This window comes from Mobula hypostoma, unplaced genomic scaffold (genome assembly GCF_963921235.1).
Source record: "Mobula hypostoma unplaced genomic scaffold, sMobHyp1.1 scaffold_42, whole genome shotgun sequence".
NCBI lineage: Eukaryota > Metazoa > Chordata > Chondrichthyes > Myliobatiformes > Myliobatidae > Mobula > Mobula hypostoma.
The window spans coordinates 1,217,457-1,244,312 of record NW_026948219.1 but is presented as its reverse complement, the minus strand read 5'-3'; the positions used below and the strand labels follow the sequence as shown (position 1 = coordinate 1,244,312).

General features: G+C 51.2%; 1 protein-coding gene across 2 annotated transcripts in view; it reads right to left on the bottom strand.

Annotated features, from left to right (window-relative positions):
• LOC134341925 (NACHT, LRR and PYD domains-containing protein 3-like) overlaps positions 1–26,856 on the bottom strand; it is a 71,727-nt gene that overhangs the window by 30,329 nt on the left and 14,542 nt on the right. For both annotated transcript variants that reach the window (XM_063039860.1, XM_063039861.1), the window contains exon 6: positions 26,730–26,795. In XM_063039860.1, the coding sequence (XP_062895930.1) occupies positions 26,730–26,795 (66 nt within the window). The remainder of the gene's footprint in view (positions 1–26,729; positions 26,796–26,856) is intronic.

Genomic DNA, 26,856 nt, shown 5'->3' with positions numbered 1-26,856 from the left:
TCACCTGAGGACTGGGAGAAATTCAGAGTTCAGCAGAGGAGGACAAAGGGCTTAATTAGGAAGGGGAAAAAAGATTATGAGAGAAAACTGGCAGAGAACATAAAAACGGACTGTAAAAGCTTTTATAGATATGTAAAAAGGAAAAGACTGATAAAGACAAATGTAGGTCCCCTGCAAACAGAAACAGGTGAATTGATTATGGGGAGCAAGGACATGGCAGACCAATTGAATAATTACTTTGGTTCTGTCTTCACTAAGGAGGACATAAATAATCTTCCAGAAATAGTAAGGGACAGAGGGTCCAGTGAGATGGAGGAACTGAGCGAAATACATGTTAGTAGGGAAGTGGTGTTAGGTAAATTGAAGGGATTGAAGGCAGATAAATCCCCAGGGCCAGATGGTCTGCATCCCAGAGTGCTTAAGGAAGTGGCCCAAGAAATAGTGGATGCATTAGTGATAATTTTTCAAAACTCGTTAGATTCTGGACTAGTTCCTGAGGATTGGAGGGTGGCTAATGTAACCCCACTTTTTAAAAAAGGAGGGAGAGAGAAACCGGGGAATTATAGGCCGGTTATCCTAACGTCGGTGGTGGGGAAACTGCTGGAGTCAGTTATCAAGGATGTGATAACAGCACATTTGGAAAGCGGTGAAATGATCGGACAAAGTCAGCATGGATTTGTGAAAGGAAAATCATGTCTGACGAATCTCATAGAATTTTTTGAGGATGTAACTAGTAGAGTGGATAGGGGAGAACCAGTGGATGTGGTATATTTGGATTTTCAAAAGGCTTTTGACAAGGTCCCACATAGGAGATTAGTGTGCAAACTTAAAGCACATGGTATTGGGGGTAAGGTATTGGTGTGGGTGGAGAATTGGTTAGCAGACAGGAAGCAAAGAGTGGGAATAAACGGGACCTTTTCAGAATGGCAGGCGGTGACTAGTGGGGTACCGCAAGGCTCAGTGCTGGGACCCCAGTTGTTTACAATATATATTAATGACTTGGATGAGGGAATTAAATGCAGCATCTCCAAGTTTGCGGATGACACGAAGCTGGGTGGCAGTGTTAGCAGTGAGGAGGATGCTAAGAGGATGCAGGGTGACTTGGATAGGTTGGGTGAGTGGGCAAACTCATGGCAGATGCAATTTAATGTGGATAAATGTGAAGTTATCCACTTTGGTGGCAAAAATAGGAAAACAGATTATTATCTGAATGGTGGCCGATTAGGAAAAGGGGAGGTGCAACGAGACCTGGGTGTCATTATACACCAGTCATTGAAAGTGGGCATGCAGGTACAGCAGGCGGTGAAAAAGGCGAACGGTATGCTGGCATTTATAGCGAGAGGATTCGAGTACAGGAGCAGGGAGGTACTACTGCAGTTGTACAAGGCCTTGGTGAGACCACACCTGGAGTATTGTGTGCAGTTTTGGTCCCCTAATCTGAGGAAAGACATCTTTGCCATAGAGGGAGTACAAAGAAGGTTCACCAGATTGATTCCTGGGATGGCAGGTCTTTCATATGAAGAAAGACTGGATGAACTGGGCTTGTACTCGTTGGAATTTAGAAGATTGAGGGGGGATCTGATTGAAACGTATAAGATCCTAAAGGGATTGGACAGGCTAGATGCAGGAAGATTGTTCCCGATGTTGGGGAGGTCTAGAACGAGGGGTCACAGTTTGAGGATAGAGGGGAAGCCTTTTAGGACCGAGGTTAGGAAAAACTTCTTCACACAGAGAGTGGTGAATCTGTGGAATTCTCTGCCACAGCAAACTGTTGAGGCCAGTTCATTAGCTATGTTTAAAAGGAAGTTAGATATGGCCCTTGTGGCTACAGGGGTCAGGGGGTATGGAGGGAAGGCTGGGTTCTGAGTTGGATGATCAGCCATGATCATAATAAATGGCGGTGCAGGCTCGAAGGGCCGAATGGCCTACTCCTGCACCTATTTTCTATCTTTCTATGTTTCTATGACCCTGTCAGGGATGTGTGGGATCTCACAGTATGTCAGGACCATGTCAGGAGTGTGTGGGGTCTCACACTGTGTCATAAACCTGTCAGGGGTGTGTGGGGTCTCACAGTGCTTCTGAACTATGTCAGGGGTGTGTACGGTCTCACAGTGTGTCAGGTTCTGTCAGGGGTGTGTTGTGTCTCACAGTGTTTCAAGTCCCTGTTAGGGGTTTGTGGGGCCTCACTGTGTGTCATCAGTGTGTAAGCAAGCATGCAGGTACAGCAGGCAGTGAAGATAGCTAATGGCATGCTGGCCTTCATAACAAGGGGAATTGAGTACAGGAGCAAAGAGGTCCTTCTGCAGCTGTACAGGGCCCTGGTGAGACCACACCTGGAGTACTGTGTGCAGTTTTGGTCTCCAAATTTGAGGAAGGACACTCTTGCTATTGAGGGAGTGCAGCATAGGTTCACAAGGTTAATTCCTGGGATGGCAGAACTGTCATATGTCGAAAGATTGGAGCAATTGGGCTTGTATACTCTGGAATTTAGAAGCCTGAGAGGGGATCTTATTGAAACATATAAGATTATTAAGGGATTGGACACGCTGGAGGCAGGAAGCATGTTCCCGCTGATGGGTGAGTCCAGAACCAGAGGCCACAGTTTAAGAATAAGGAGCAGGCCATTTAGAACGGAGTAGAGGAAACACTTTTTCACCCAGAGAGTGGTGGATATATGGAATGCTCTGCCCCAGAAGGCTGTGGAGGCCAAGTCTCTGGATGCTTTCAAGAAAGAGTTGGATAGAGCTCTTAAAGATAGCGGAATCAAAGGTTATGGGGATAAGGCAGGAACTCGATACTGATTGTGGATGATCAGCCATGATCACAGTGAATGGCGGTGCTGGCTCGAAGGGTCGAATGGCCTACTCCTGCACCTATTGTCTCTTGTCTATTTTCTATGGGACCCTGTCCGGGGTGTGTGGGGGCTCACAGTTTGTCAGGACCCTGTCAGTAGTGTGTGGGATCCCACAGTGTGTCCGGACCCTGTCAGGGGTGTGTAGGGTCTCACAGTGCGTCAGGTCCCCGTCAGGGGTGTGTGGGGTCTCACAGTGCGTCAAGACCCTGTCAGGGGTGTGTGGGGTCTCACAGCGTGTCAGGACTCTGTCAGTTGTGTGTGGGGTCTCACAGTGTGTCAGGACCCTGTCAGGGGTGTGTGGGGTCTCACAGTGTGTCAGGACCCTGTCAGGGTTGTGTGGGGTCTCACAGTGTGTCAGGACCCTGTCAGGGGTGTGTGGGGTCTCACTGTGTGTCAGGTCCCTGTCAGGGGTGTGTGGGGTCTCACAGTGAGTTAGGACCCTGTCAGGTGTGTGTGGGATCTCACAGTGTGTCAGGACTCTGTCGGGGGTGTGTGGGGTCTCACAGGGTGTCAGGAACCCGTCAGGGGTGTGTGGGGTCTCACAGTGTGTCAGGACCCTTTTGGGGTGTGTGGGGTCTCACAGTGTGTCAGGACCCTGTCAGGGGTGTGTGGGGTCTCACAGTGTGTCAGGACCCTGTCAGGGGTGTGTGGGGTCTCACAGTGTGTCAGGACCCTGTCAGGGGTGTGTGGGGTCTCACAGTGTGTCAGGACCCTGTCAGGGGTGTGTGGGGTCTCACAGTGTGTCAGGACCCTGCCAGGGGTGTGTGGGGTCTCACAGTGTGTCAGGACCCTGTCAGGGGTGTGTGGGGTCTCACAGTGTGTCAGGTCCCTGTCAGGGGTGTGTGGGGTCTCACAGTGTGTCAGAACCCTGTCAGGTGTGTGGGGTCTCACAGTGTGTCAGGTCCTTGTCAGGGGTGTGTGGGGTCTCACAGTGTGTCAGGTCCCTGTCAGGGGTGTGTGGGGTCTCACAGTGTGTCAGGACCCTGTCAGGGGTGTGTGGGGTCTCACAGTGTGTCAGGACCCTGTCAGGGGTGTGTGGGGTCTCACAGTGTGTCAGGTCCCTGTCAGGGGTGTGTGGAGTCTCACAGTGTGTCAGGACCCTGTCAATAGTGTATGGGGTCTCACAGTGTGTCAGGACCCTGTCAGGAGTGTGTGGGGTCTCACAGTGTGTCAGGACCCTGTCAGATGTGTGTGGGATCTCACAGTGTGTCAGGACCCTGTCAGGGGTGTGTGGGGTCTCACAGTGTGTCAGGACCCTGTCAGGGGTGTGTGGGGTCTCACAGTGTGTCAGGACCCTGTCAGGGGTGTGTGGGGTCTCACAGTGTGTCAGGACAGCGTGAGGGGTGTGTGGGGTCTCACAGTGTGTCAGGATCTTGTCGTGGGTGTGTGGGGTCTCACAGTGTGTCAGAACCCTCTCAGATGTGTGTGGGATCGCAATGTGTGTCAGGACCCTGTCAGGGATGTGTGGGATCTCACAGTATGTCAGGACCATGTCAGGAGTGTGTGGGGTCTCACACTGTGTCATAAACCTGTCAGGGGTGTGTGGGGTCTCACAGTGCTTCTGAACTATGTCAGGGGTGTGTACGGTCTCACAGTGTGTCAGGTTCTGTCAGGGGTGTGTTGTGTCTCACAGTGTTTCAAGTCCCTGTTAGGGGTTTGTGGGGCCTCACTGTGTGTCATCAGTGTGTAAGCAAGCATGCAGGTACAGCAGGCAGTGAAGATAGCTAATGGCATGCTGGCCTTCATAACAAGGGGAATTGAGTACAGGAGCAAAGAGGTCCTTCTGCAGCTGTACAGGGCCCTGGTGAGACCACACCTGGAGTACTGTGTGCAGTTTTGGTCTCCAAATTTGAGGAAGGACACTCTTGCTATTGAGGGAGTGCAGCATAGGTTCACAAGGTTAATTCCTGGGATGGCAGAACTGTCATATGTCAAAAGATTGGAGCAATTGGGCTTGTATACTCTGGAATTTAGAAGCCTGAGAGGGGATCTTATTGAAACATATAAGATTATTAAGGGATTGGACACGCTGGAGGCAGGAAGCATGTTCCCGCTGATGGGTGAGTCCAGAACCAGAGGCCACAGTTTAAGAATAAGGAGCAGGCCATTTAGAACGGAGTAGAGGAAACACTTTTTCACCCAGAGAGTGGTGGATATATGGAATGCTCTGCCCCAGAAGGCTGTGGAGGCCAAGTCTCTGGATGCTTTCAAGAAAGAGTTGGATAGAGCTCTTAAAGATAGCGGAATCAAAGGTTATGGGGATAAGGCAGGAACTGGATACTGATTGTGGATGATCAGCCATGATCACAGTGAATGGCGGTGCTGGCTCGAAGGGTCGAATGGCCTACTCCTGCACCTATTGTCTCTTGTCTATTTTCTATGGGACCCTGTCCGGGGTGTGTGGGGGCTCACAGTTTGTCAGGACCCTGTCAGTAGTGTGTGGGATCCCACAGTGTGTCCGGACCCTGTCAGGGGTGTGTAGGGTCTCACAGTGTATCAGGTCCCCGTCAGAGGTGTGTGGGGTCTGACAATGTGTCAGGGCTCTGTCAGGGGTGCGTGGCGTCTCATAGCGTGTCCGGACCCTGTCAGGTGTGTGTGGGGTCTCACAGTGTGTCAGGACCCTGTCAGTGGGTGTGTGGGGTCTCACAGTGTGTCAGGACCTTGTCAGGTGTGTGTGGGGTCTCACAGTGTGTCAGGACCCTGTCAGGGGTGTGTGGGGTCTCACAGTGTGTCAGGACCCTGTCAGGGGTGTGTGGGGTCTCACAGTGTGTCAGGACCCTGTCAGGTGTGTGTGGGATCTCGCTGTGTGTCAGCACCCTGTCAGAGGGGTGTCCGGTCTCCAGTGTGTCAGGACCCTGCCAGGGGTGTGTGGGGTTTCACAGTGTGTCAGGACCATGTCAGGAGTGTGTGGGGTCTCACAGTGTGTCAGGACCCTGTCAGACGTGTGTGGGATCTCACTGTGTGTCAGCACCCTGTCAGAGGGGTGTAGGGTCTCACAGTGTGTCAGGACCCTGCCAGGGGTGTGTGGGGTCTCACAGTGTGTCAGGACCCTGTCAGGGGTGTGTGGGGTCTCACAGTGTGTCAGGACCCTGTCAGGGGTGTGTGGGGTCTCACAGTGTGTCAGGAGCTGGCCAGGGGTCTGTGGGGTCTCACAGTGTGTCAGGACCCTGTCCGGGGTGTGTGGGATCTCACAGTGTGTCAGGACCCTGTCAGGGGGGTGTGGAGTCTCACAGTGTGTCAGTAGCTGGCCAGGGGTGTGTGGGGTCTCACAGTGTGTCAGGACCCTCTCAGTGGTGTTTCAGGTATCACAGTGTGTCAGGACCCTTTTGGGAGTGTGTGGGGTCTCACAGTGTGTCAGGACCCTCTCAGGTTTGTGTGGGGTCTCACAGTGTGTCAGGAGCCGGCCAGGGGTGTGTGGAGTCTCACAGTGTGTCAGGACCCTGTCCGGGGTGTGTGGGGTCTCACAGTGTGTCAGGACCCTGTCCGGGGTGTGTGGGGTCTCACAGTGTGTCAGGGCCCTGTCAGGGGTGTGTAGGGTCTCGCTGTGTGTCAGCACCCTGTCAGAGGTGTGTAGGGTCTCACAGTGTGTCAGGTCCCCGTCAGAGGTGTGTGGGGTCTGACAGTGTGTCAGGGACCTGTCAGGGGTGTGTGCAGTCTCACAGTGTGTCAGGACCATTCCACGGGTGTGTGGGGTCTCACAGTGTGTCAGGACCCTGTCAGTGGTTTGTGGGGTCTCACAGTGTGTCAGGACCCTGTCAGGGGTGTGTGGGGTCTCACAGTGTGTCAAGACCCTTTCATGTGTGTGTGGTGTTGTGTGGTGTGTCACGATCCTATCAGGGGTGTGTGGGGTCTCACAGTGTGTCAGGACCCTGTCAGTGGTTTGTGGGGTCTCACAGTGTGACAGGTCCCTGTTAGTGGTGTGTGGGGTCTCACAGTGTGTCAGCACCCTGCCTGGGTTATTTGGGGTCTCACAGTGTGTCAGCACCCTGCCTGGGTTATTTGGGGTCTCACAGTGTGTCAGCACCCTGCCTGGGTTATTTGGGGTCTCACAGTGTGTCTGGACCCTGCCAGGTGTGTGTGGGGTCTCACAGTGTGTCCGGACCCTGTCAGGGGTGTGTGGGGTCTCACAGTGTGTCAGGATCCTCCTAAGTGTGTGTGAGATCTCAATGTGCGTCAGGACCCTGTCAGTTGTGTGTGGCGTCTCACGGTGTGTCAGGTCGCCGTCAGGGGTGTGTGGTCTCATAGTGTGTCAGGACCCTGTCAGGGTTGTTTCAGGTCTCACAGTGTGTCAGTGCACTCTCAGATGTGAGTGGGATCGCAGTGTGTTGTTGGACCCTGTCAGGGGTGTGTGGCGTTTCACAGTGCGTCAGGACCCTGCTAGGGTTGTGTGGGATCGCAATGTGTGTCAGGACCCTGTCAGGTGTGTGTGGCGTCCCCAATGTGTCAGGACCCTGACAGGTGTGCGTGGCGTCCACAGTGTGTCAGGACCCTGTCAGGGGTGTGTGGGGTCTCACAGTGTGTCACGATCCCATCAGGGGTGTGTGGCGTCTCACAGTGTGTCAGGACCCTGTCAGGGGTGTGTGGGGTCTCACAGTGTGTCAGGACCCTGTCAGGGGTGTGTGGGGTCTCACAGTGTGTCAGGAGCCTGTGAGGGGTGTGTGGGGTATCACAGTGTGTCAGGACCCTGTCAGGGGTGTGTGGGGTCTCACAGTGTGTCAGGACCCTGCCAGGGTTGTGTGGGGTGTCACAGTGTGTCAGGTCCCCCTCTGGGGTGTGTGCGGTCTCACAGCGTTTCCAGAGCCTGCCAGGCGTGTGAGCGGTCTTACAGTGTGACAGGATCTCCAAGTTTGCGGATGACACGAAGCTGGGTGGCAGTGTTAGCTGTGAGGAGGATGCTAAGAGGATGCAGGGTGACTTGGATAGGTTGGGTGAGTGGGTAAATTCATGGCAGATGCAATTTAATGTGGATAAATGTGAAGTTATCCACTTTGGTGGCAAAAATAGGAAAACAGATTATTATCTGAATGGTCTGCCGATGTGTGCATCAGTGTGTAAGCAAGCATGCAGGTACAGCAGGCAGTGAAGATAGCTAATGGCATGCTGGCCTTCATAACAAGGGGAATTGAGTACAGGAGCAAAGAGGTCCTTCTGCAGCTGTACAGGGCCCTGGTGAGACCACACCTGGAGTACTGTGTGCAGTTTTGGTCTCCAAATTTGAGGAAGGACACTCTTGCTATTGAGGGAGTGCAGCATAGGTTCACAAGGTTAATTCCTGGGATGGCAGAACTGTCATATGTCGAAAGATTGGAGCAATTGGGCTTGTATACTCTGGAATTTAGAAGCCTGAGAGGGGATCTTATTGAAACATATAAGATTATTAAGGGATTGGACACGCTGGAGGCAGGAAGCATGTTCCCGCTGATGGGTGAGTCCAGAACCAGAGGCCACAGTTTAAGAATAAGGAGCAGGCCATTTAGAACGGAGTAGAGGAAACACTTTTTCACCCAGAGAGTGGTGGATATATGGAATGCTCTGCCCAGAAGGCTGTGGAGGCCAAGTCTCTGGATGCTTTCAAGAAAGAGTTGGATAGAGCTCTTAAAGATAGCGGAATCAAAGGTTATGGGGATAAGGCAGGAACTGGATACTGATTGTGGATGATCAGCCATGATCACAGTGAATGGCGGTGCTGGCTCGAAGGGTCGAATGGCCTACTCCTGCACCTATTTTCTATGTTTCTATGTTTCTATGATCCTGTCATGGGTGTGTGGGGACTCACAGTATGTCAGGACCCTGTCAGGGGTGTGTGGGATCTCACAGTAGGTCAGGACCCTGTCAGGGGTGTGTGGGGTCTCACAGTGTGTCAGGTCCCTGTCAGGGGTGTGTGGGGTCTCACAGTGTGTCATCAGTGTGAAAGCAAGCATGCAGGTACAGCAGGCAGTGAAGAAAGCTAATGGCATGCTGGTCTTCATAACAAGCGGAATTGAGTATAGGAGCAAAGAGGTCCTTCTGCAGCTGTACAGGGCCCTGGTGCGACCACACCTGGAGTACTGTGTGCAGTTTTGGTCTCCAAATTTGAGGAATGACATTCTTGCTATTGAGGGAGTGCAGCGTAGGTTCACAAGGTTAATTCCCAGGATGGCGGGACTGTCATATGTCGAAAGATTGGAGTGACTGGGCTTGTATACTCTGGAATTTAGAAGCCTGAGAGGGGATCTTATTGAAACATCTAAGATTATTAAGGGATTGGACACGCTGCAGGCAGGAAGCATGTTCCTGCTGATGGGTGAGTCCAGAACCAGAGGCCACAGTTTAAGAATAAGGGCTGGGCCATTTAGAACGAGGTTGAGAAAATGCTTTTTCACCCAGAGAGTGGTGGATATATGGAATGCTCTGCCCTAGAAGGCTGTGGAGGCCAAGTCTCTTGATGTTTTTTAGAAAGAGATGGATGGAGCTCTTAAAGATAGTGGAATCAAAGGTTATGGGGAGAAGGCAGGAACTGGATACTGATAGTGGATGATCAGCCATGATCACAGAGAATGGCGGTTCAGACTCGAAGGGTCGAATGGCCTACTCCTGCACCTATTGTCTCCTGTCTATTTTCTATAGGACCCTGTCAGGGGTGCGTGGGGTCTCACAGTGTGTCAGGACCCTCTCAGTGGTGTTTGAGGTACCACAATGTGTCAGGTCCCTTTTGGGAGTATGTGGGGTCTCACTGTGTGTCAGGTCCCTGTCAGGGGTGTGTGGGGTCTCACAGTGAGTTAGGACCCTGTCAGGTGTGTGTGGGATCTCGCTGTGTGTCAGCACCCTGTTAGAGTGGTGTAGGGTGTAACAGTGTGTCAGGACCCTGTCAGAGGTGTGTGGGGTCTCACAGTGTGTCATGACCCTGTCAGGGGTGTGTGGGGTCTCACAGTGTGTCAGGAGCCGGCCAGGGGTGTGTGGGGTCTCACAGTGTGCCAGGTCCCTGTCAGGGGTGCGTGGGGTCCAACAGTGTGTCAGGACCCTGTCAGGGGTGTGTGGGGTTTCACAGTGTGTCAGGAGCCGGCCAGGGTGTGTGGGGTCTCACAGTGTGTCAGCAGCCGGCCAGGGGTGTGTGGGGTCTCACAGTGTGCCAGGTCCCTGTCAGGGGTGTGTGGGGTCTCACAGTGTGTCGGGAACCTGTCAGGGGCGTGTGGGGTCTCACAGTGTGTCAGGAGCCGGCCAGGGGTGTGTGGGGTCTCACAGTGTGTCAGGACCCTTTTGGGGCCTGTGGGGTCTCACAGTGTGTCCGGACCCTGTCTGGGGTGTGTGGGGTCTCACAGTGTGTCCGGACCCTGTCGGGGGTGTGTGGGGTTTCACAGTGTGTCAGGACACCATGAGTGGTTTGTGGGGTTTCACAGTGTGTCAGGAACTTGTTGTGGGTGTGGGGGGTCTCACAGTGGGTCAGGACGCTGTTGCAGGTTGTCTCACAGTGTGTCAGTGCACTCTCAGATGTGAGTGGGATCGCAGTGTGTTGTTGGACCCTGTCAGGGGTGTGTGGCGTTTCATATTGCATGGTCGCTGTCAGGGGTATATGGGGTCTCACAACGTCTCTGAACTCTGTCAGGGGATGTGTGCGGTCTCACAGTGTGACAGGACCCTTTTGGGGTGTGTCGGGTCTCACAGTCTGTCAGGACACTATCCAGGGTGTGTGGGGTCTCACAGCGTGTCCCGACCCTGTCAGGGGTGTCCGGCGTCTCACAGTGTGTCAGGTCCCTGTCAGGGGTGTGTGGGGTCTCACAGTGTGTCAGGGTCCTGTTAAGGGTGTGTGGCGTCTCACAGTGTGTCAGGGTCCTGTTACGGGTGTGTGGGGTATCACAGTGTGTCAGTGCCCTGTTAGGGGTGTGTGGCATCTCACAGTGTGTCAGGACCCTGTCAGGGATGTGTGGGATCTCACAGTATGTCAGGACCATGTCAGGAGTGTGTGGGGTCTCACACTGTGTCATAAACCTGTCAGGGGTGTGTGGGGTCTCACAGTGCTTCTGAACTATGTCAGGGGTGTGTACGGTCTCACAGTGTGTCAGGTTCTGTCAGGGGTGTGTTGTGTCTCACAGTGTTTCAAGTCCCTGTTAGGGGTTTGTGGGGCCTCACTGTGTGTCATCAGTGTGTAAGCAAGCATGCAGGTACAGCAGGCAGTGAAGATAGCTAATGGCATGCTGGCCTTCATAACAAGGGGAATTGAGTACAGGAGCAAAGAGGTCCTTCTGCAGCTGTACAGGGCCCTGGTGAGACCACACCTGGAGTACTGTGTGCAGTTTTGGTCTCCAAATTTGAGGAAGGACACTCTTGCTATTGAGGGAGTGCAGCATAGGTTCACAAGGTTAATTCCTGGGATGGCAGAACTGTCATATGTCGAAAGATTGGAGCAATTGGGCTTGTATACTCTGGAATTTAGAAGCCTGAGAGGGGATCTTATTGAAACATATAAGATTATTAAGGGATTGGACACGCTGGAGGCAGGAAGCATGTTCCCGCTGATGGGTGAGTCCAGAACCAGAGGCCACAGTTTAAGAATAAGGAGCAGGCCATTTAGAACGGAGTAGAGGAAACACTTTTTCACCCAGAGAGTGGTGGATATATGGAATGCTCTGCCCCAGAAGGCTGTGGAGGCCAAGTCTCTGGATGCTTTCAAGAAAGAGTTGGATAGAGCTCTTAAAGATAGCGGAATCAAAGGTTATGGGGATAAGGCAGGAACTGGATACTGATTGTGGATGATCAGCCATGATCACAGTGAATGGCGGTGCTGGCTCGAAGGGTCGAATGGCCTACTCCTGCACCTATTGTCTCTTGTCTATTTTCTATGGGACCCTGTCCGGGGTGTGTGGGGGCTCACAGTTTGTCAGGACCCTGTCAGTAGTGTGTGGGATCCCACAGTGTGTCCGGACCCTGTCAGGGGTGTGTAGGGTCTCACAGTGTATCAGGTCCCCGTCAGAGGTGTGTGGGGTCTGACAATGTGTCAGGGCTCTGTCAGGGGTGCGTGGCGTCTCATAGCGTGTCAGGACTCTGTCAGTTGTCTGTGCGGTCTCACAGTGTGTCAGGACCCTGTCAGTGGTTTGTGGGGTCTCACAGTGTGACAGGACTGTGTCAGGGTTGTGTGGGGTCTCACAGTGTGTCAGGAGCCTGTCAGGGGTGGGAGGGGTCTCACAGTGTGTCAGGACGTTGTCAGGTGTATGTGGGATCTCACAGTGCGTCAGGAGCCGGGCAGAGGTTTGTGGGGTCTCACAATGTGTCAGGACCCTGCCTGGGTTGTGTGGGGTCTCACAGTGTGTCTGGACACAGATGTGTGTGGGATTGCAATGTGTGCCAGGACCCTGTCAGGGCTGTGTGGGGTCTCACAGTGCGTCAAGTCCCTGTCAGGTGTGTGTGGGATCTCACAGTGTGTCAGGACCCTTCTGGGGTGTGTGGGGTCTCACAGCGTTTCTGAAACCTGTCAGGGAAGTGTGGGGTCTCACAGTGTGTCAGGACCCTCTCAGGGGTGTGTCGGATCTCACAGTCTGTCAGGACCCTGTCCAGGGTGTGTGGGTCTCACAGTGCGTCTGGTCCCCGTCAGGTATGTGTGGGGTCTCACAGTGCGTCAGGACCCTGCCAGGGGTATGTGGCGTCCACAGTGGGTCAGGTCGCTGTCAGGGGTGTGTGGGGTCCCACAGTGTTTCTGAACCCTATCAGGCGTGTGTGCCATCTCACAATGTGTCAGGACCCTTTTGGGGCCTGTGGGGTCTCACAGTGTGTCAGGACCATGTCAGGAGTGTGTGGGATCCCACAGTGTGTCAGGACCCTGTCAGGGGTGTGTAGGGTCTCACAGTGTGTCAGGTCCCTCTCCTGGGTGTGTGGGGTCTCACAATGTGTCAGGAACCTTTTGGGGTGTGTGGGGTCTCAAAGTGTGCCAGGACCATGTCAGGGGTGTGTGGGGTCTCACAGTGCGTCAGGACCCTGCCAGGGGTATGTGGGATCCCAGTGTGTGTCAGGACCCTGTCAGGTGTTTGTGGCGTCCACAGTGGGTCAGGACGCTGTCAGTGGTGTGTGGGGTCTCACAGTGTGTTAGGACCCTGCCAGGGTTGTGTGGGGTTTCACAGTGTGTCAGGACACCGTGAGTGGTTTGTGGGGTTTCACAGTGTGTCAGGATCTTGTTGTGGGTGTGGGGGGTCTCACAGTGTGTCAGAACACTCTCAGATGTGTGTGGGATCGCAATGTGTGTCAGGACGCTGTCAGGGGTGTGTAGGGTCTCACAGTGTGTCAGGTCCCTTTCCTGGGTGTGTGGGGTCTTACAGTGTGTCAGGACCCTTTTGGGGCCTGTGGGGTCTCACAGTGTGTCAGAACCCTGTCTGGGGTGTGTGGCGTCTCACAGTGTGTCAGGACCCTTCTGGGGTGTGTGGGGTCTCACAGCATTTCTGAACCCTGTCAGGTGTGTGTGTGGTCTCACAGTGTGTCAGGACCCTTTTGGGGCCTGTGGGGTCTCACAGTGTGTTAGGACCCTCTCAGGGGTGTGTCGGATCTCACAGTCTGCCAGGACCCTATCCAGGGTGTGTGGGGTCTCACAGTGTGTCAGGAACCTGTCTGTCAGTTGTGTGTGTGGTCTCACAGTGTATCAGGACCCTGCCAGGGGTGTGTGGGATCTCACAATGTGTCAGGAAACTTTTGGGGTGTGTGGTGTCTCACAATGTGTCAGGACCCTCTTGGGTTGTGTGGGGTCTCACAGTGTGTCTGGATGCTGCCAGGGGTGCGTGGGGTCTCACAGTGTGTCAGAACCCTCTCAGATGCGTGTGGGATCGCAGTGTGTGTCAGGACCCTGTCAGGTGTGTGTGGCGTCCACAGTGAGTCAGGTCGCTGTCAGGGGTGTGTTAGGTCTCGCGGTGTGTCTGGACCCTCTCAGGTGTGTGTGGGATCTTAATGCGTGTCAGGACACCGTGAGTGGTTTGTGGGGTTTTACAGTGTGTCAGGATCTGGTCGTGGGTGTGTGGGGTCTCACTGTGTGTCAGAACACTCTCGGATGTGTGTGGGATCGCAATGTGTGTCAGGACGCTGTCAGGAGTGTGTGGCGTCTCACAGTGCGTCAAGTCCCTGTCAGGGGTGTGTGGGGTCTTACAGTGTGTCAGGACCCTTTTGGGGCCTGTGGGGTCTCACAGTGTGTCAAGACCCTATGTAGGGTGTGTGGGGTCTCACAGTGTGTCCGGACCCTGTCAGGGGTGTGTGGCGTCTCACAGTGTGTCAGGACCCCTCAGGTGTGAGTGGGGTCCCACAGTGTTTCTGAACCCTGTCAGGGGTGTGTGCAGTCTCACAGTGTGTCAGGACCGTTCCAGGGGTGTGTGGGGTCTCAGAGTGTGTCAGGACCCTGTCAGTGGCTTGTGGGGTCTCACAGTGTGTCAGGACCCTGTCAGGGGTGTGTAGGGTCTCGCTGTGTGTCAGGACCCTGTCAGAGGTGTGTAGGGTCTCACAGTGTGTCAGGTCCCCGTCAGGGGTGTGTAGGGTCTCGCTGTGTGTCAGGACCCTTTCATGTGTGTGTGGTGTCGTGTGGTGTGTCACGATCCTATCAGGGGTGTGTGTGGTCTCACAGTGTGTCAGGACCCTGTCAGTGGTTTGTGGGGTCTCACAGTGTGACAGATCCCTGTTAGTGGTGTGTGAGGTCTCACAGTGTGTCAGCACCCTGCCTGGGTTGTTTGGGGTCTCACAGTGTGTCTGGACCCTGTCAGGGGTGTGTGCGGTCTCGTAGTGTGTCAGGACCCTATCCAGGGTGTGTGGGGTCTCACAGTGCGTCAGGACCCTGCTAGGGTTGTGTGGGATCGCAATGTGTGTCAGGACCCTGTCAGGTGTGCGTGGCGTCCACAGTGTGTCAGGAGCCTGTGAGCGGTGTGTGAGTATCACAGTGTGTCAGGACCCTGTCAGGGGTGTGTGGAGTCTCACAGTGTGTCATGTCCACTCAGGTGTGTGTGCCGTCTCACAGTGTGTCAGGACCCTGTCAGGTGTGTGTGGGGTCTCACAATGTGTCAGGAGCCTGTGAGTGGTGTGTGAGTATCACAGTTTGTCAGGACCCTGTCAGGGGTGTCTGGGGTCTCACAATGTGTCAGGACCCTGTCAGGTGTGTGTGGGGTCTCACAGTGTGTCAGGAGCCTGTGAGCGGTGTGTGAGTATCACAGTTTGTCAGGACCCTGTCCGGGGTGTGTGGGGTCTCACAGGGTGTCAGGGCCCTGTCAGGGGTGTGTGGGGTCTCAAGAGTATATCATGACCCTGTCATGGGTGTGTGGCGTCATACAATCTGTCAAGTCGCTGTCAGGGGTTTGTCGGGTCTCACAGTGTGTCAGGAATTTGTCAGGAGTATGTGGGGTCTCACAGAGTGTCAGGACCCTGTCCGGGGTGTGTGGGGTCTCACAGGGTGTCAGGATCCTGTCATGGGTGTGTGGGGACTCACAGTATGTCAGGACCCTGTCAGGGGTGTGTGGGGTCTCACACTGTGTCAGGTCCCTGTCAGGGGTTTGTGGGGCCTCACAGTGTGTCAGGACCCTGTCCGGGGTGTGTGGGGTCTCACAGGGTGTCAGGATCCTGTCATGGGTGTGTGGGGATTCACAGTACGTCAGGACCCTGTCAGGGGTGTGTGGGGTCTCACAGCTTGTCCTGACCCTGTCAGGGGTGTGTGGGGTCTTACAGTATGTCAAGACCCTGTCAGGGGTGTGTGGGGTCTCACACTGTGTCAGGTCCCTGTCAGGGGTCTGTGGGGTCTCACAGTGTGTCAGGTCCCTGTAAGGGGTGTGTGGGGTCTCACAGTGTGTCATCAGTGTGAAAGCAAGCATGCAAGTGCTGCAGGCAGTGAAGAAAGCTAATGGCATGCTGGTCTTTATAACAAGAGGAATTGAGTACAAGAGCAAAGAGGTCCTTCTGCAGCTGTACAGGGCCCTGGTGAGACCACACCTGGAGTACTGTGTGCAGTTTTGGTCTCCAAATTTGATGAATGACATTCTTGCTATTGAGGGAGTGCAGCGTAGGTTCACAAGGTTAATTCCCGGGATGGCGGGACTGTCATATGTCGAAAGATTGGAGCGACTGGGCTTGTATACTCTGGAATTTAGAAGCCTGAGAGGGGATCTTATTGAAACATCTAAGATTATTAAGGGATTGGACACACTGCAGGCAGGAAGCACAGTGTGTCAGGAGCCGGCCAGGGGTGTGTGGGGTCTCACAGTGTGCCAGGTCTCCCTCAGGGATATGTGGGGTCTCACAGTGTGTCAGGACCCTCTCAGTGGTGTTTGAGGTATCACAATGTGTCAGGACCCTTTTGGGAGTGTGTGGGGTCTCACAGTGTGTGAGGATCCAGTCCAGGTTGTGTGGGGTGTAACAGTGTGTCCGGACCCTGCCAGTGGTGTGTCGGGTCTCACAGAGTGTCAGGACCCTCTCAGGTTTGTGTCCGGTCTCATAGTGTGTCCGGAGCCAGCCAGGGGTGTGTGGGGTCTCACAGTGTGCCAGGTCTCCCTCAGGTGTGAGTGGGGTCCCACAGTGTTTCTGAACCCTGTCAGGGGTGTGTGCAGTCTCACAGTGTGTCAGGACCGTTCCAGGGGTGTGTGGGGTCTCAGAGTGTGTCAGGACCCTGTCAGTGGCTTGTGGGGTCTCACAGTGTGTCAGGACCCTGTCAGGGGTGTGTAGGGTCTCGCTGTGTGTCAGCACCCTGTCAGAGGTGTGTAGGGTCTCACAGTGTGTCAGGTCCCCGTCAGAGGTGTGTGGGGTCTCACAGTGTGTCAGGACCCTTTCATGTGTGTGTGGTGTTGTGTGGTGTGTCACGATCCTATCAGGGGTGTGTGTGGTCTCACAGTGTGTCAGGACCCTGTCAGTGGTTTGTGGGGTCTCACAGTGTGACAGGTCCCTGTTAGTGGTGTGTGAGGTCTCACAGTGTGTCAGCACCCTGCCTGGGTTGTTTGGGGTCTCACAGTGTGTCTGGACCCTGTCAGGGGTGTGTGCGGTCTCGTAGTGTGTCAGGACCCTATCCAGGGTGTGTGGGGTCTCACAGTGCGTCAGGACCCTGCTAGGGTTGTGTGGGATCGCAATGTGTGTCAGGACCCTGTCAGGGGTGTGTGGAGTCTCACAGTGTGTCAGGAGCCTGTGAGCGGTGTGTGAGTATCACAGTGTGTCAGGACCCTGTCAGGGGTGTGTGGAGTCTCACAGTGTGTCATGTCCACTCAGGTGTGTGTGCCGTCTCACAGTGTGTCAGGACCCTGTCAGGTGTGTGTGGGGTCTCACAATGTGTCAGGAGCCTGTGAGCGGTGTGTGAGTATCACAGTTTGTCAGGACCCTGTCAGGGGTGTCTGGGGTCTCACAATGTGTCAGGACCCTGTCAGGTGTGTGTGGGGTCTCACAGTGTGTCAGGAGCCTGTGAGCGGTGTGTGAGTATCACAGTTTGTCAGGACCCTGTCCGGGGTGTGGGGGGTCTCACAGGGTGTCAGGGCCCTGTCAGGGGTGTGTGGGGTCTCAGAGTACATCATGACCCTGTCATGGGTGTGTGGCGTCACACAATCTGTCAAGTCGCTGTCAGGGGTTTGTCGGGTCTCACAGTGTGTCAGGAATTTGTCAGGAGTATGTGGGGTCTCACAGAGTGTCAGGACCCTGTCCGGGGTGTGTGGGGTCTCACAGGGTGTCAGGATCCTGTCATGGGTGTGTGGGGACTCACAGTATGTCAGGACCCTGTCAGGGGTGTGTGGGGTCTCACACTGTGTCAGGTCCCTGTCTGGGGTTTGTGGGGCCTCACAGTGTGTCAGGACCCTGTCAGGGGTGTGTGGGGTCTCACAGTGTGTTAGTGTCCTATCAGGTGTGTGTGGGGCCTCACAGCTTGTCCTGACCCTGTCAGGGGTGTGTGGGGTCTTACAGTATGTCAGGACCCTGTCAGGGGTGTGTGGGGTCTTACAGTATGTCAGGACCCTGTCAGGGGTGTGTGGGGTCTCACACTGTGTCAGGTCCCTGTCAGGGGTCTGTGGGGTCTCACAGTGTGTCAGGTCCCTGTAAGGGGTGTGTGGGGTCTCACAGTGTGTCATCAGTGTGAAAGCAAGCATGCAAGTGCAGCAGGCAGTGAAGAAAGCTAATGGCATGCTGGTCTTCATAACAAGAGGAATTGAGTACAAGAGCAAAGAGGTCCTTCTGCAGCTGTACAGGGCCCTGGTGAGACCACACCTGGAGTACTGTGTGCAGTTTTGGTCTCCAAATTTGAGGAATGACATTCTTGCTATTGAGGGAGTGCAGCGTAGGTTCACAAGGTTAATTCCCAGGATGGCGGGACTGTCATATGTCGAAAGATTGGAGCGACTGGGCTTGTATACTCTGGAATTTAGAAGGCTGAGAGGGGATCTTATTGAAACATCTAAGATTATTAAGGGATTGGACATGCTGCAGGCAGGAAGCACAGTGTGTCAGGAGCCGGCCAGGGGTGTGTGGGGTCTCACAGTGTGCCAGGTCTCCCTCAGGGATATGTGGGGTCTCACAGTGTGTCAGGACCCTCTCAGTGGTGTTTGAGGTATCACAATGTGTCAGGACCCTTTTGGGAGTGTGTGGGGTCTCACAGTGTGTGAGGATCCAGTCCAGGTTGTGTGGGGTGTAACAGTGTGTCAGGAGCCGGCCAGGGGTGTGTGGGGTCTCACAGAGTATCAGGACCCTCTCAGGTTTGTGTCCGGTCTCATAGTGTGTCCGGAGCCAGCCAGGGGTGTGTGGGGTCTCACAGTGTGCCAGGTCTCCCTCAGGGATGTGTGGGGTCTCACAGTGTGTCAGGACCCTCTCAGTGGTGTTTGAGGTATCACAATGTGTCAGGACCCTTTTGGGAGTGTGTGGGGTCTCACAGTGTGTGAGGATCCAGTCCAGGTTGTGTGGGGTGTAACAGTGTGTCCGGACCCTGCCAGTGGTGTGTCGGGTCTCACAGAGAGTCAGGACCCTCTCAGGTTTGTGTCCGGTCTCACAGTGTGTCAGGAGCCGGCCAGGGGTGTGTGGGGTCTGACAGTGTGACAGGATGTTGTCAGGGGTGCGTGGGTCTCAGAGTGTGTCAGGACACTATCAGGGGTCCGTGCGGTCTCACAGTGTGTTAAGATCTTGGCGATCTGGAAGACCATGTAAGGAGTCTGGAGCAGCTGGATGACCTTCGACTCATAAGGGAGAATGAGGCAGTCATAGCTGAGAGCTACAGGAGGTAGTCACACCTCGGCTGCCGGAAGCAGGTCGCTGGGTGACAGTCAGAGGGGGGAAAGTGAAGGTGAGCAGACAGGTAGTGCAGAGCACCCCTGTGGCCATTTCCCTTAATAATATGTTCACCGTTCTGGATACTGTTGACGGGGACGACCGACCAGAAGCAACCAGAAGTCGTGATACATGTTGGCACCAACGACATGGGCAGGAAGAGGGATGAGGTCCTGAAGTGTGAGTTTCGGGAACTGGGCAGAAGGCTGAAGAACAGGACCTCAAGGGTGGCGTTCTCAGGATTGCTGCCAGTGCTACGTGACAGTGATGGTAAGAATTGGAGGAGATGGCAGTTGAATGCCTGGCTGAAGAGTTGGTGCAGGGAGCAGGGGGTTTGGATCATTGGGATCTCTTCTGGGGTATTCTTCAATTCTGTGAAGAATGAAAGGATGACAGGAGTGAAGGTAGGTCCATTTAGATAAAGCTGGGAAGATGTGCCTGGAAGCTGTGGAAGTGAGCGAGGTGCTCAATGAATACTTCTCTGCAGTTTTCACCAATGAGAGAGAACTTGATGATGGTGAGGACAATATGAGTGAGGTTGATGTTCTGGAGCATGTTGATATTAAGGGAGAGGAGGAGTTGGAGTTGTTAAAATGCATTAGGATGGATAAGTCCCTTGGGCTAGACAGAATATTCCGCAGGCTTCTCCATTTGGCAAGGGAAGAGATTGCTGAGCCTCTGGATAGGATCTTTATGTCCTCGTTGTCCACGGGAATGGTACCGGAGGACTGGAGGGAGGCGAATGTTGGCCCTTTGTTCTAAAGTGGTAGTAGGGATAGTCCGGGTAATTATAGACCAATGAGCCTTACGTCTGTGGTGGGAAAGCTCTTGGAAAAGATTCTTAGAGATAGTATTTACGGGCATTTAGAGAATCATGGTCTGATCAGGGACAGTCAGCATGGCTTTGTGAAGGGCAGATCGCGTCTAACAAGCCTGATAGAGTTATTTGAAGAGGTGACCAGGCACATAGATGAGGGTAGTGCAGTGGATGTGATCTACATGGATTTTAGTAAGGCATTTGACAAGGTTCCACACAGTAGGCTTATTCAAAAAGTCTGAAGGCATGGGATCCAGGGAAGTTTGGCCAGGTGGATTCAGAATTAGATTGCCTGCAGAAGGCAGAGGGTGGTGGTGGAGGGAGTACATTCAGATTGGAGGGTTGTGATTAGTGGTGCTCCACAAGGATCTGTTCTGGGACCTCTAATTTTCATGATTTTTATTAACGACCTGGATGTGGGGGTAGAAGGGTGGGTTGGCAAGTTTACAGATGACACAAAGGTTGGTGGTGTTATAGATAGTGTAGAGGATTGTCGAAGATTGCAGAGAGACATTGCTAGGATGCAGAAGTGGGCTGAGAAGTGGCAGATGGAGTCCAACCCGGAGAAGTGTGAGGTGGTACACTTTGGAAGGACAAACTCCAAGGCAGAGTACAGAGTAAATGGCAGGATACTTGGTAGTGTGGAGGAGCAGAGGGATCTGGGGGTACATGTCCACAGATCCCTGAAAGTTGCCTCACAGGTAGATAGGCTTATGGGTTGTTGGCTTGCATAAGTCGAGGGATAGAGTTTAAGAGTCGCGATGTAATGATGCAGCTCTATAAAACTCTGGTTAGGCCACACTTGGAGTACTGTGTCCAGTTCTGGTCACCTCACTATAGGAAGGATGTGGAAGCATTGGAAAGGGTACAGAGGAGATTTACCAGGATGCTGCCTGGTTTAGAGATTATGCATTATGATTAGAGATTAAGGGAGGTAGGGCTTTATTCTTTGGAGAGAAGGAGGATGAGAGGAGACATGATAGAGGTGTACAAGATATTAAGAGGAATAGATGCAGTGGATAGCCAGCGCCTCTGAACATCTGGAGAAGAGTGATGCTTATGTGAGAATGCTGTTCTTGGACTACAGTTCAGCATTCAACACCATCATTCCCTCCAGGCTTGACAAGAAGCTCAGAGACCTCGGCCTCGACCCTGCCTTGTGCAGCTGGATCCTGGAGTTCCTGTCAGATCGCCAGCAGGCGGTAAGAGTGGGCTCACTCACCTCTGCCCCTCCGACACTCGATGCAGGTGCCCCTCAGGGCAGTGTCCTAAGCTCCCTCCTTTACTCTCTGTATACACATGACTGTGTCACCACCCACAGCTCCAATCTGCTAATTAAATTTGCTGACGATACTATATTGATTGGCCAAATCTGAAATAATAATGAGGTAGCCTACATAGAAGAAGACATCACCCTGACACAGTGGTGTCAAGAAAACAACTTCTCCTTCAATGTCGCAAAAAAACAAAGGAGCTGGTTGCAATGTCGCAAAAACAAGAGGAATAGAGGCAGGCTAATCGCTATTGACATCAATGGATCTGGGGTTGAGAGGGTGAACAGCTTTAAGTTCCTCGGCATTCATGTCACTGAGGACCTCACGTGGTCTGTACACACCAGCTATGTGGTGAAAAAGGCACAACAGCACCTCTTTCACCTCAGATGGTTGAGGAAGTTTGGTATGGGTCCCCAAATGATAACGATTTTCTACAGGGGCACAATTGACAGCATCCTGACTGTCTGCATCACTACCTGGTATGAGGACTGTACTTCTCTCAATCGCAGGAGTCTGCAGAGAGTGGTGCGGACAGCCCAGTGCATCTGTAGATGTGAACTTCCCACTATTCAGGACATTTCAGAGACAGGGGGTAAAAAGGACCCGAAGGATCATTCTGAACCCAAGTCTCACCAAACACAAACTGCTCCAGCTGCTCCCATCCGGGAAACGGTACCGCAGCATAAAAGCCAGGACCAACAGGCTCTACGACAACTTCTTCCACCAGGACATCGGACTGATTAATTCATGCTGATACAATTCTATTTCTACAATTGGATACATAAATACACGCTCACCGCACACACTTTACTGTAATTGTGCTGCTGGCACAGAAAAACAGTTTACACGACATGTGTCCATGATATTAACTCTGATTCTGAGAATTTTTATCTGGCTGTTATCTCATTTTTTTCAGATCTGTTATTCATCATCCTCATACTGTCCTCATTCATATCAATCTAAGAGTGCTCCAGTGCACATGGTGTTTTCTAGAAACTGTTATTTAAATTCTTATTTTTCTTTGGATATTTTCCAGATCTGTTTCAGACCAGGATATTATACCAAAATTATACGTCAATATGGGCATAGTGAGTGTTTACTACCTTTGTTATATTTTTACTGTTCAGCTCTGTTTGGCAGATTTTCTTGATCCTTGATGTAAATTCAGATTTTCTTCAGACTTGCAGTAAATTCAGATTTTCTTTGGTCTTAAAGTAAATTTTGTTGGAAGGTTTTCCTTCATCACACTATTATCTATTTTCTTTGTTTTTGATTTCCTAAATATATGTTTCATATTCTGTTGCATTGTATCCTGATGCTCTGTTTTATATTCTACTGGCTCTATTGCACCGTTCTTTATGTTTAATGTTCTGTACTTTTCCAGTCTAAAGTTCATGCTTATGTCTTTGGAAATTAGTTCCATTATTTGAATTATTTGTTTTAGCTTTGCTGATGCAAGAGCACATAATTTCAAAGCATCAATGGATAGCTGTGTCAATGTATAATTTGTATTTTTTTCTGATTTGATACCTGATTTTTGTCCATTTCAGTAAATTACGAGCGGGTTTAAAGCTAGACAAAACCATAGTGGGCTTAATGAGTCACTTTGGAAAACCTCTGCATTTATTCTGATAATGGTGGTTGTCCCTTTGTGGTTGTTAATAGGACGATTATTTTACGCCAATGCTTCATCAGATGTTATAGGAATTTCACAAGGATTGGATGAATTTTATATCTATTTGGAACTTCTCTTCACTGTGCAAGGGAGAGAATCAAATGGTTTTTGATAGACGATGGAACATTGAAAGATTTCTGCTTTGCACAGGGTTGGAAATAGAATTACATAATCTGTTATATGTTGTTCATACCCGAACGGTACTTTTTCTGCTGTCCTGTGAGTATATTGTGGTTATCTAAGTGAGTTGTTATTAGTTATGGGATGCACGATGCTACAATTATATAATTGTCTTATTATTATTAAGAGCCAATAATAACACAGTAGGTGACCATTCAGTAGTCTTATAAATGCAGAATTAAAGCTGTCCCTGAGGCTGGTGGTACATACCTTCAGCCTTTTATATCTCCTGCCCCACGGGAGTATAAAAGAGAGAATGTTTGAGGTGGTTTGGGGTTCAGTACAGACAAGAAGGGCCAAAAGACCTGTTTCTGTGCTGTAGTTTTTTTATGGTTTCTATGGTTTCTAGACAACATCCATGTGTAACTTCATCCATCACCTTTGTCACATCCTGGAGGAACTCAATCATGTTGTCAAGACGCAAACCCCATCCAAAACTTTTAATGGTTATGGACCTGAATTCCCAGATCACTTCGCTCTACCGCACTCCTCAGTGTCCTACCGGTAACTGTATAAGACCGACCCTGCTTGGTCCTTCCAAAGTGCAACACGTCACACTTGTCTGCAATCAGTCCAAATTATTCTTAAATGTTAAAAAAGAACCCGCATTTACCACCTCTTCTGGCAGCTCATTCCACACTCCCACCACTCTCTGTGTGAAGAAGCCCCCCGCCCCAATGTTCCCTTTAAACTTTTCCCCCCTCACCCTTAACCCATGTCCTCTGTTTTTTTTTCTCCCCTTGCCTCGGTGGAAAAAGCCTGCTTGCATTCACTCTATCTATACCCATCATAATTTTACATACCTCTATCAAATCTCCCCTCATTCTTCTACACTCCAGGGAATAAAGTTCTAACCTATTCAACCTTTTTTCTGTAATTGAGTTTCTCAAGACCCGGCAACATCCTTGTAAACGTTCTCTGCACCCTTTCGACCTTATTAGTATCCTTCCTGTAATGTGGTGACCAAAACTGAATACAATACTCCAGATTCGGCCTCACCAATGCCTTATACAACCTCATCATAACATTCCAGCTCTTATATTCAATACTTTGATTAATAAAGGCCAAAGTACCAAAAGCTCTCTTTATAACCCTATCTGCCTGTGACGCTACTTTTAGAGAATTTTGTATCTGTATTCCCAGATACCTGTTCTACTGCACTCCTCAGTGCCTTACCATTTACCCTGTAACTTCTACCGTGGTTTGTCCTTCCAAAGTGCAATACCTCACACTTGTCGGTTATTAAACTCCTTCTGCCATTTTTCAGCCCATTTTTCCAGCTGGTCCAAGTCCCTCTGCAAGCTTTGAAAACCTTCCTCACTGTCCACTACACCTCCAGTCTTTGTATCATCAGCAAATTTGCTGATCCAATTTACCACATTATAGAAAAATAGGTGCAGGAGTAGGCCATTCGGCCCTTCGAGCCTGCACCGCCATTCAGTATGATCATGGCTGATCATCCAACTCAGACCCCTGCACCAGCCTTCCCTCCATACCCCCTGATCCCCATAGCCACAAGGGCCCTATCTAACTCCCTCTTAAATATAGCCAATGAACTGGCCTCAACTGTTTCCTGTGGCAGAGAATTCCACAGATTCACCACTCTCTGTGTGAAGAAGTTTTTCCTCATCTCGGTCCTAAAAGGCTTCCCCTTTATCCTCAAACTGTGACCCCTCGTTCTGGACTTCCCCAACATCGGGAACAATCTTCCTGCATCTAGCCTGTCCAATCCCTTTAGGATTTTATACGTTTCAATCAGATCCCCCCTCAATCTTCTAAATTCCAACGAGTACAAGCCCAGTTCATCCAGTCTTTCTTCATATGAAAGTCCTGCCATCCCAGGAATCAATCTGGTGAACCTTCTTTGTACTCCCTCTATGGCAAGGATGTCTTTCCTCAGATTAGGGGACCAAAACTGCACACAATACTCCAGGTGTGGTCTCACCAAGGCCTTGTACAACTGCAGTAGTACCTCCCTGCTCCTGTACTCGAATCCTCTCGCTATAAATGCCAGCAAACCATTCACCTTTTTCACCGCCTGCTGTACCTGCATGCCCACTTTCAATGACTGGTGTATAATGACACCCAGGTCTCGTTGCACCTCCCCTTTTCCTAATCGGCCACCACTCAGATAATAATCTGTTTTCCTATTTTTGCCACCAAAGTGGGTAACTTCACATTTATCCACATTAAATTGCATCTGCCATGAATTTGCCCACTCACCCAACCTATCCAAGTCACCCTGCATCCTCTTAGCAACCTCCTCACAGCTAACACTGCCGCCCAGCTTCGTGTCTTCCGCAAACTTGGAGATGCTGCATTTAATTCCCTCATCCAAGTCATTAATATATATCATTGATACAGATGACAAATAACAATGGACCCAGCACTGATCCCCGTGGCACACCACTAGTCACAGGTCTACTTGTATATTGGTAGAGTCTTTGACAAGGTCCCACATGGGAGGTTCATACAGAAAATTAATATGCTTGGGAACTGTGGGGAATTGTCCTCGCTGGCAGGGACCCACACTGGGAGAAATGTCTTGGCTGGCGGGTGGTGAATCTGTGAAATTATTGTCATGGACTGCAGAGGAAGACGTCATTGGATATATTTAAAAAGCAGGTCGTTATATTCCTGATTAGGAAGGGCGTCAACATTTACAGAAGGCGGGATAATGGGGTTGAGAGGATTTGCGGAGTAAAATCACTGAGCCAATTGGCTTAATTCTGCTCCTAAGCCTTATGGTTTTAGGGAGCATCTGGAGTATTGTATTCACTTCTGATTGTCCAGCTTTTGGAGGATTGGAGAGGGTACAGAACAGGTTCATCAGGGTGTTGCCTGGATTCGGTGGCATGTGCTACAAGTTGAGGTTTGATAAACTTGGTTTGTTTACTGTGGAGTTAGAACAGAGATCTGACAGAGGTGTACAAGTTTGAGAGATAAGATTTGGGTCGACAGCCTGTATTTTGTTTGTTAATTTTACATAAGACTGGTGTCTAATACCAGAGGGCATTTGGTTAAGGTGAGATGCGGTAAATTCACAGCAATTGTGGTTGTTTTTTTTTTCCGTAGAGTTCTGGTACCTGGAATTTACTATCTGAGTCATGTCGAAGGCAACTATGTTATATATGCTCCCAGATATACATTAATGTACAGCAAATGCAAGCATATGGTCAATAATATAAGAAAAGATACCAAAGTGTTTTTTTTTTACTTTCCCAGATATATAAAGAGTTAAAAAAAGGGAGCGGGTCGATATCGGACCGCTGAAAAATGATGTTGTAGTTGCAGTAACGGGTGAAAAGGAAATGGCAGACAAACTCTGTGGAAGTCACTAGCGGAATTACAAAAAGTAATGAACATCAGTGAACAGAATTGTGTGTAGTGCTATTACAAAGGAAAAGGGGCTTGGAAGATGAAAGGTCTGAAGATAGAAAAGTCACCTGGACTGGGTCATACAGTGTATCAGGAGCCTGCCTGGGGTGTGTGGGCATTCCCAGAGCATTAGGACCTGGAGTGAAGGCTTCAGCAGAACCAACAGATGGATTAATGGAAAAAGAAAATGTAGAATATTCAGGCTGCAAAGAGAGATACTTTGAATTGTTACTTCAATCCCAAGATCAGTGAATGACTAATGGCGAATTTTGATTCCCAGGTTTTGCCAAGTCACAGACTAACACTTGAGGTGTGGTTTGAACTGAGCATTTCATCACTCACCTATCAGTTGAGTGGGTAATTCAGATAACCCTTGGGCGATGTTCATGTATTCCTGTGGATCAGGACCTGTTTAAATATTTTAAAAAAAATCCATGGAAACAGAGCTAAAATAATTAAAATAACTAAA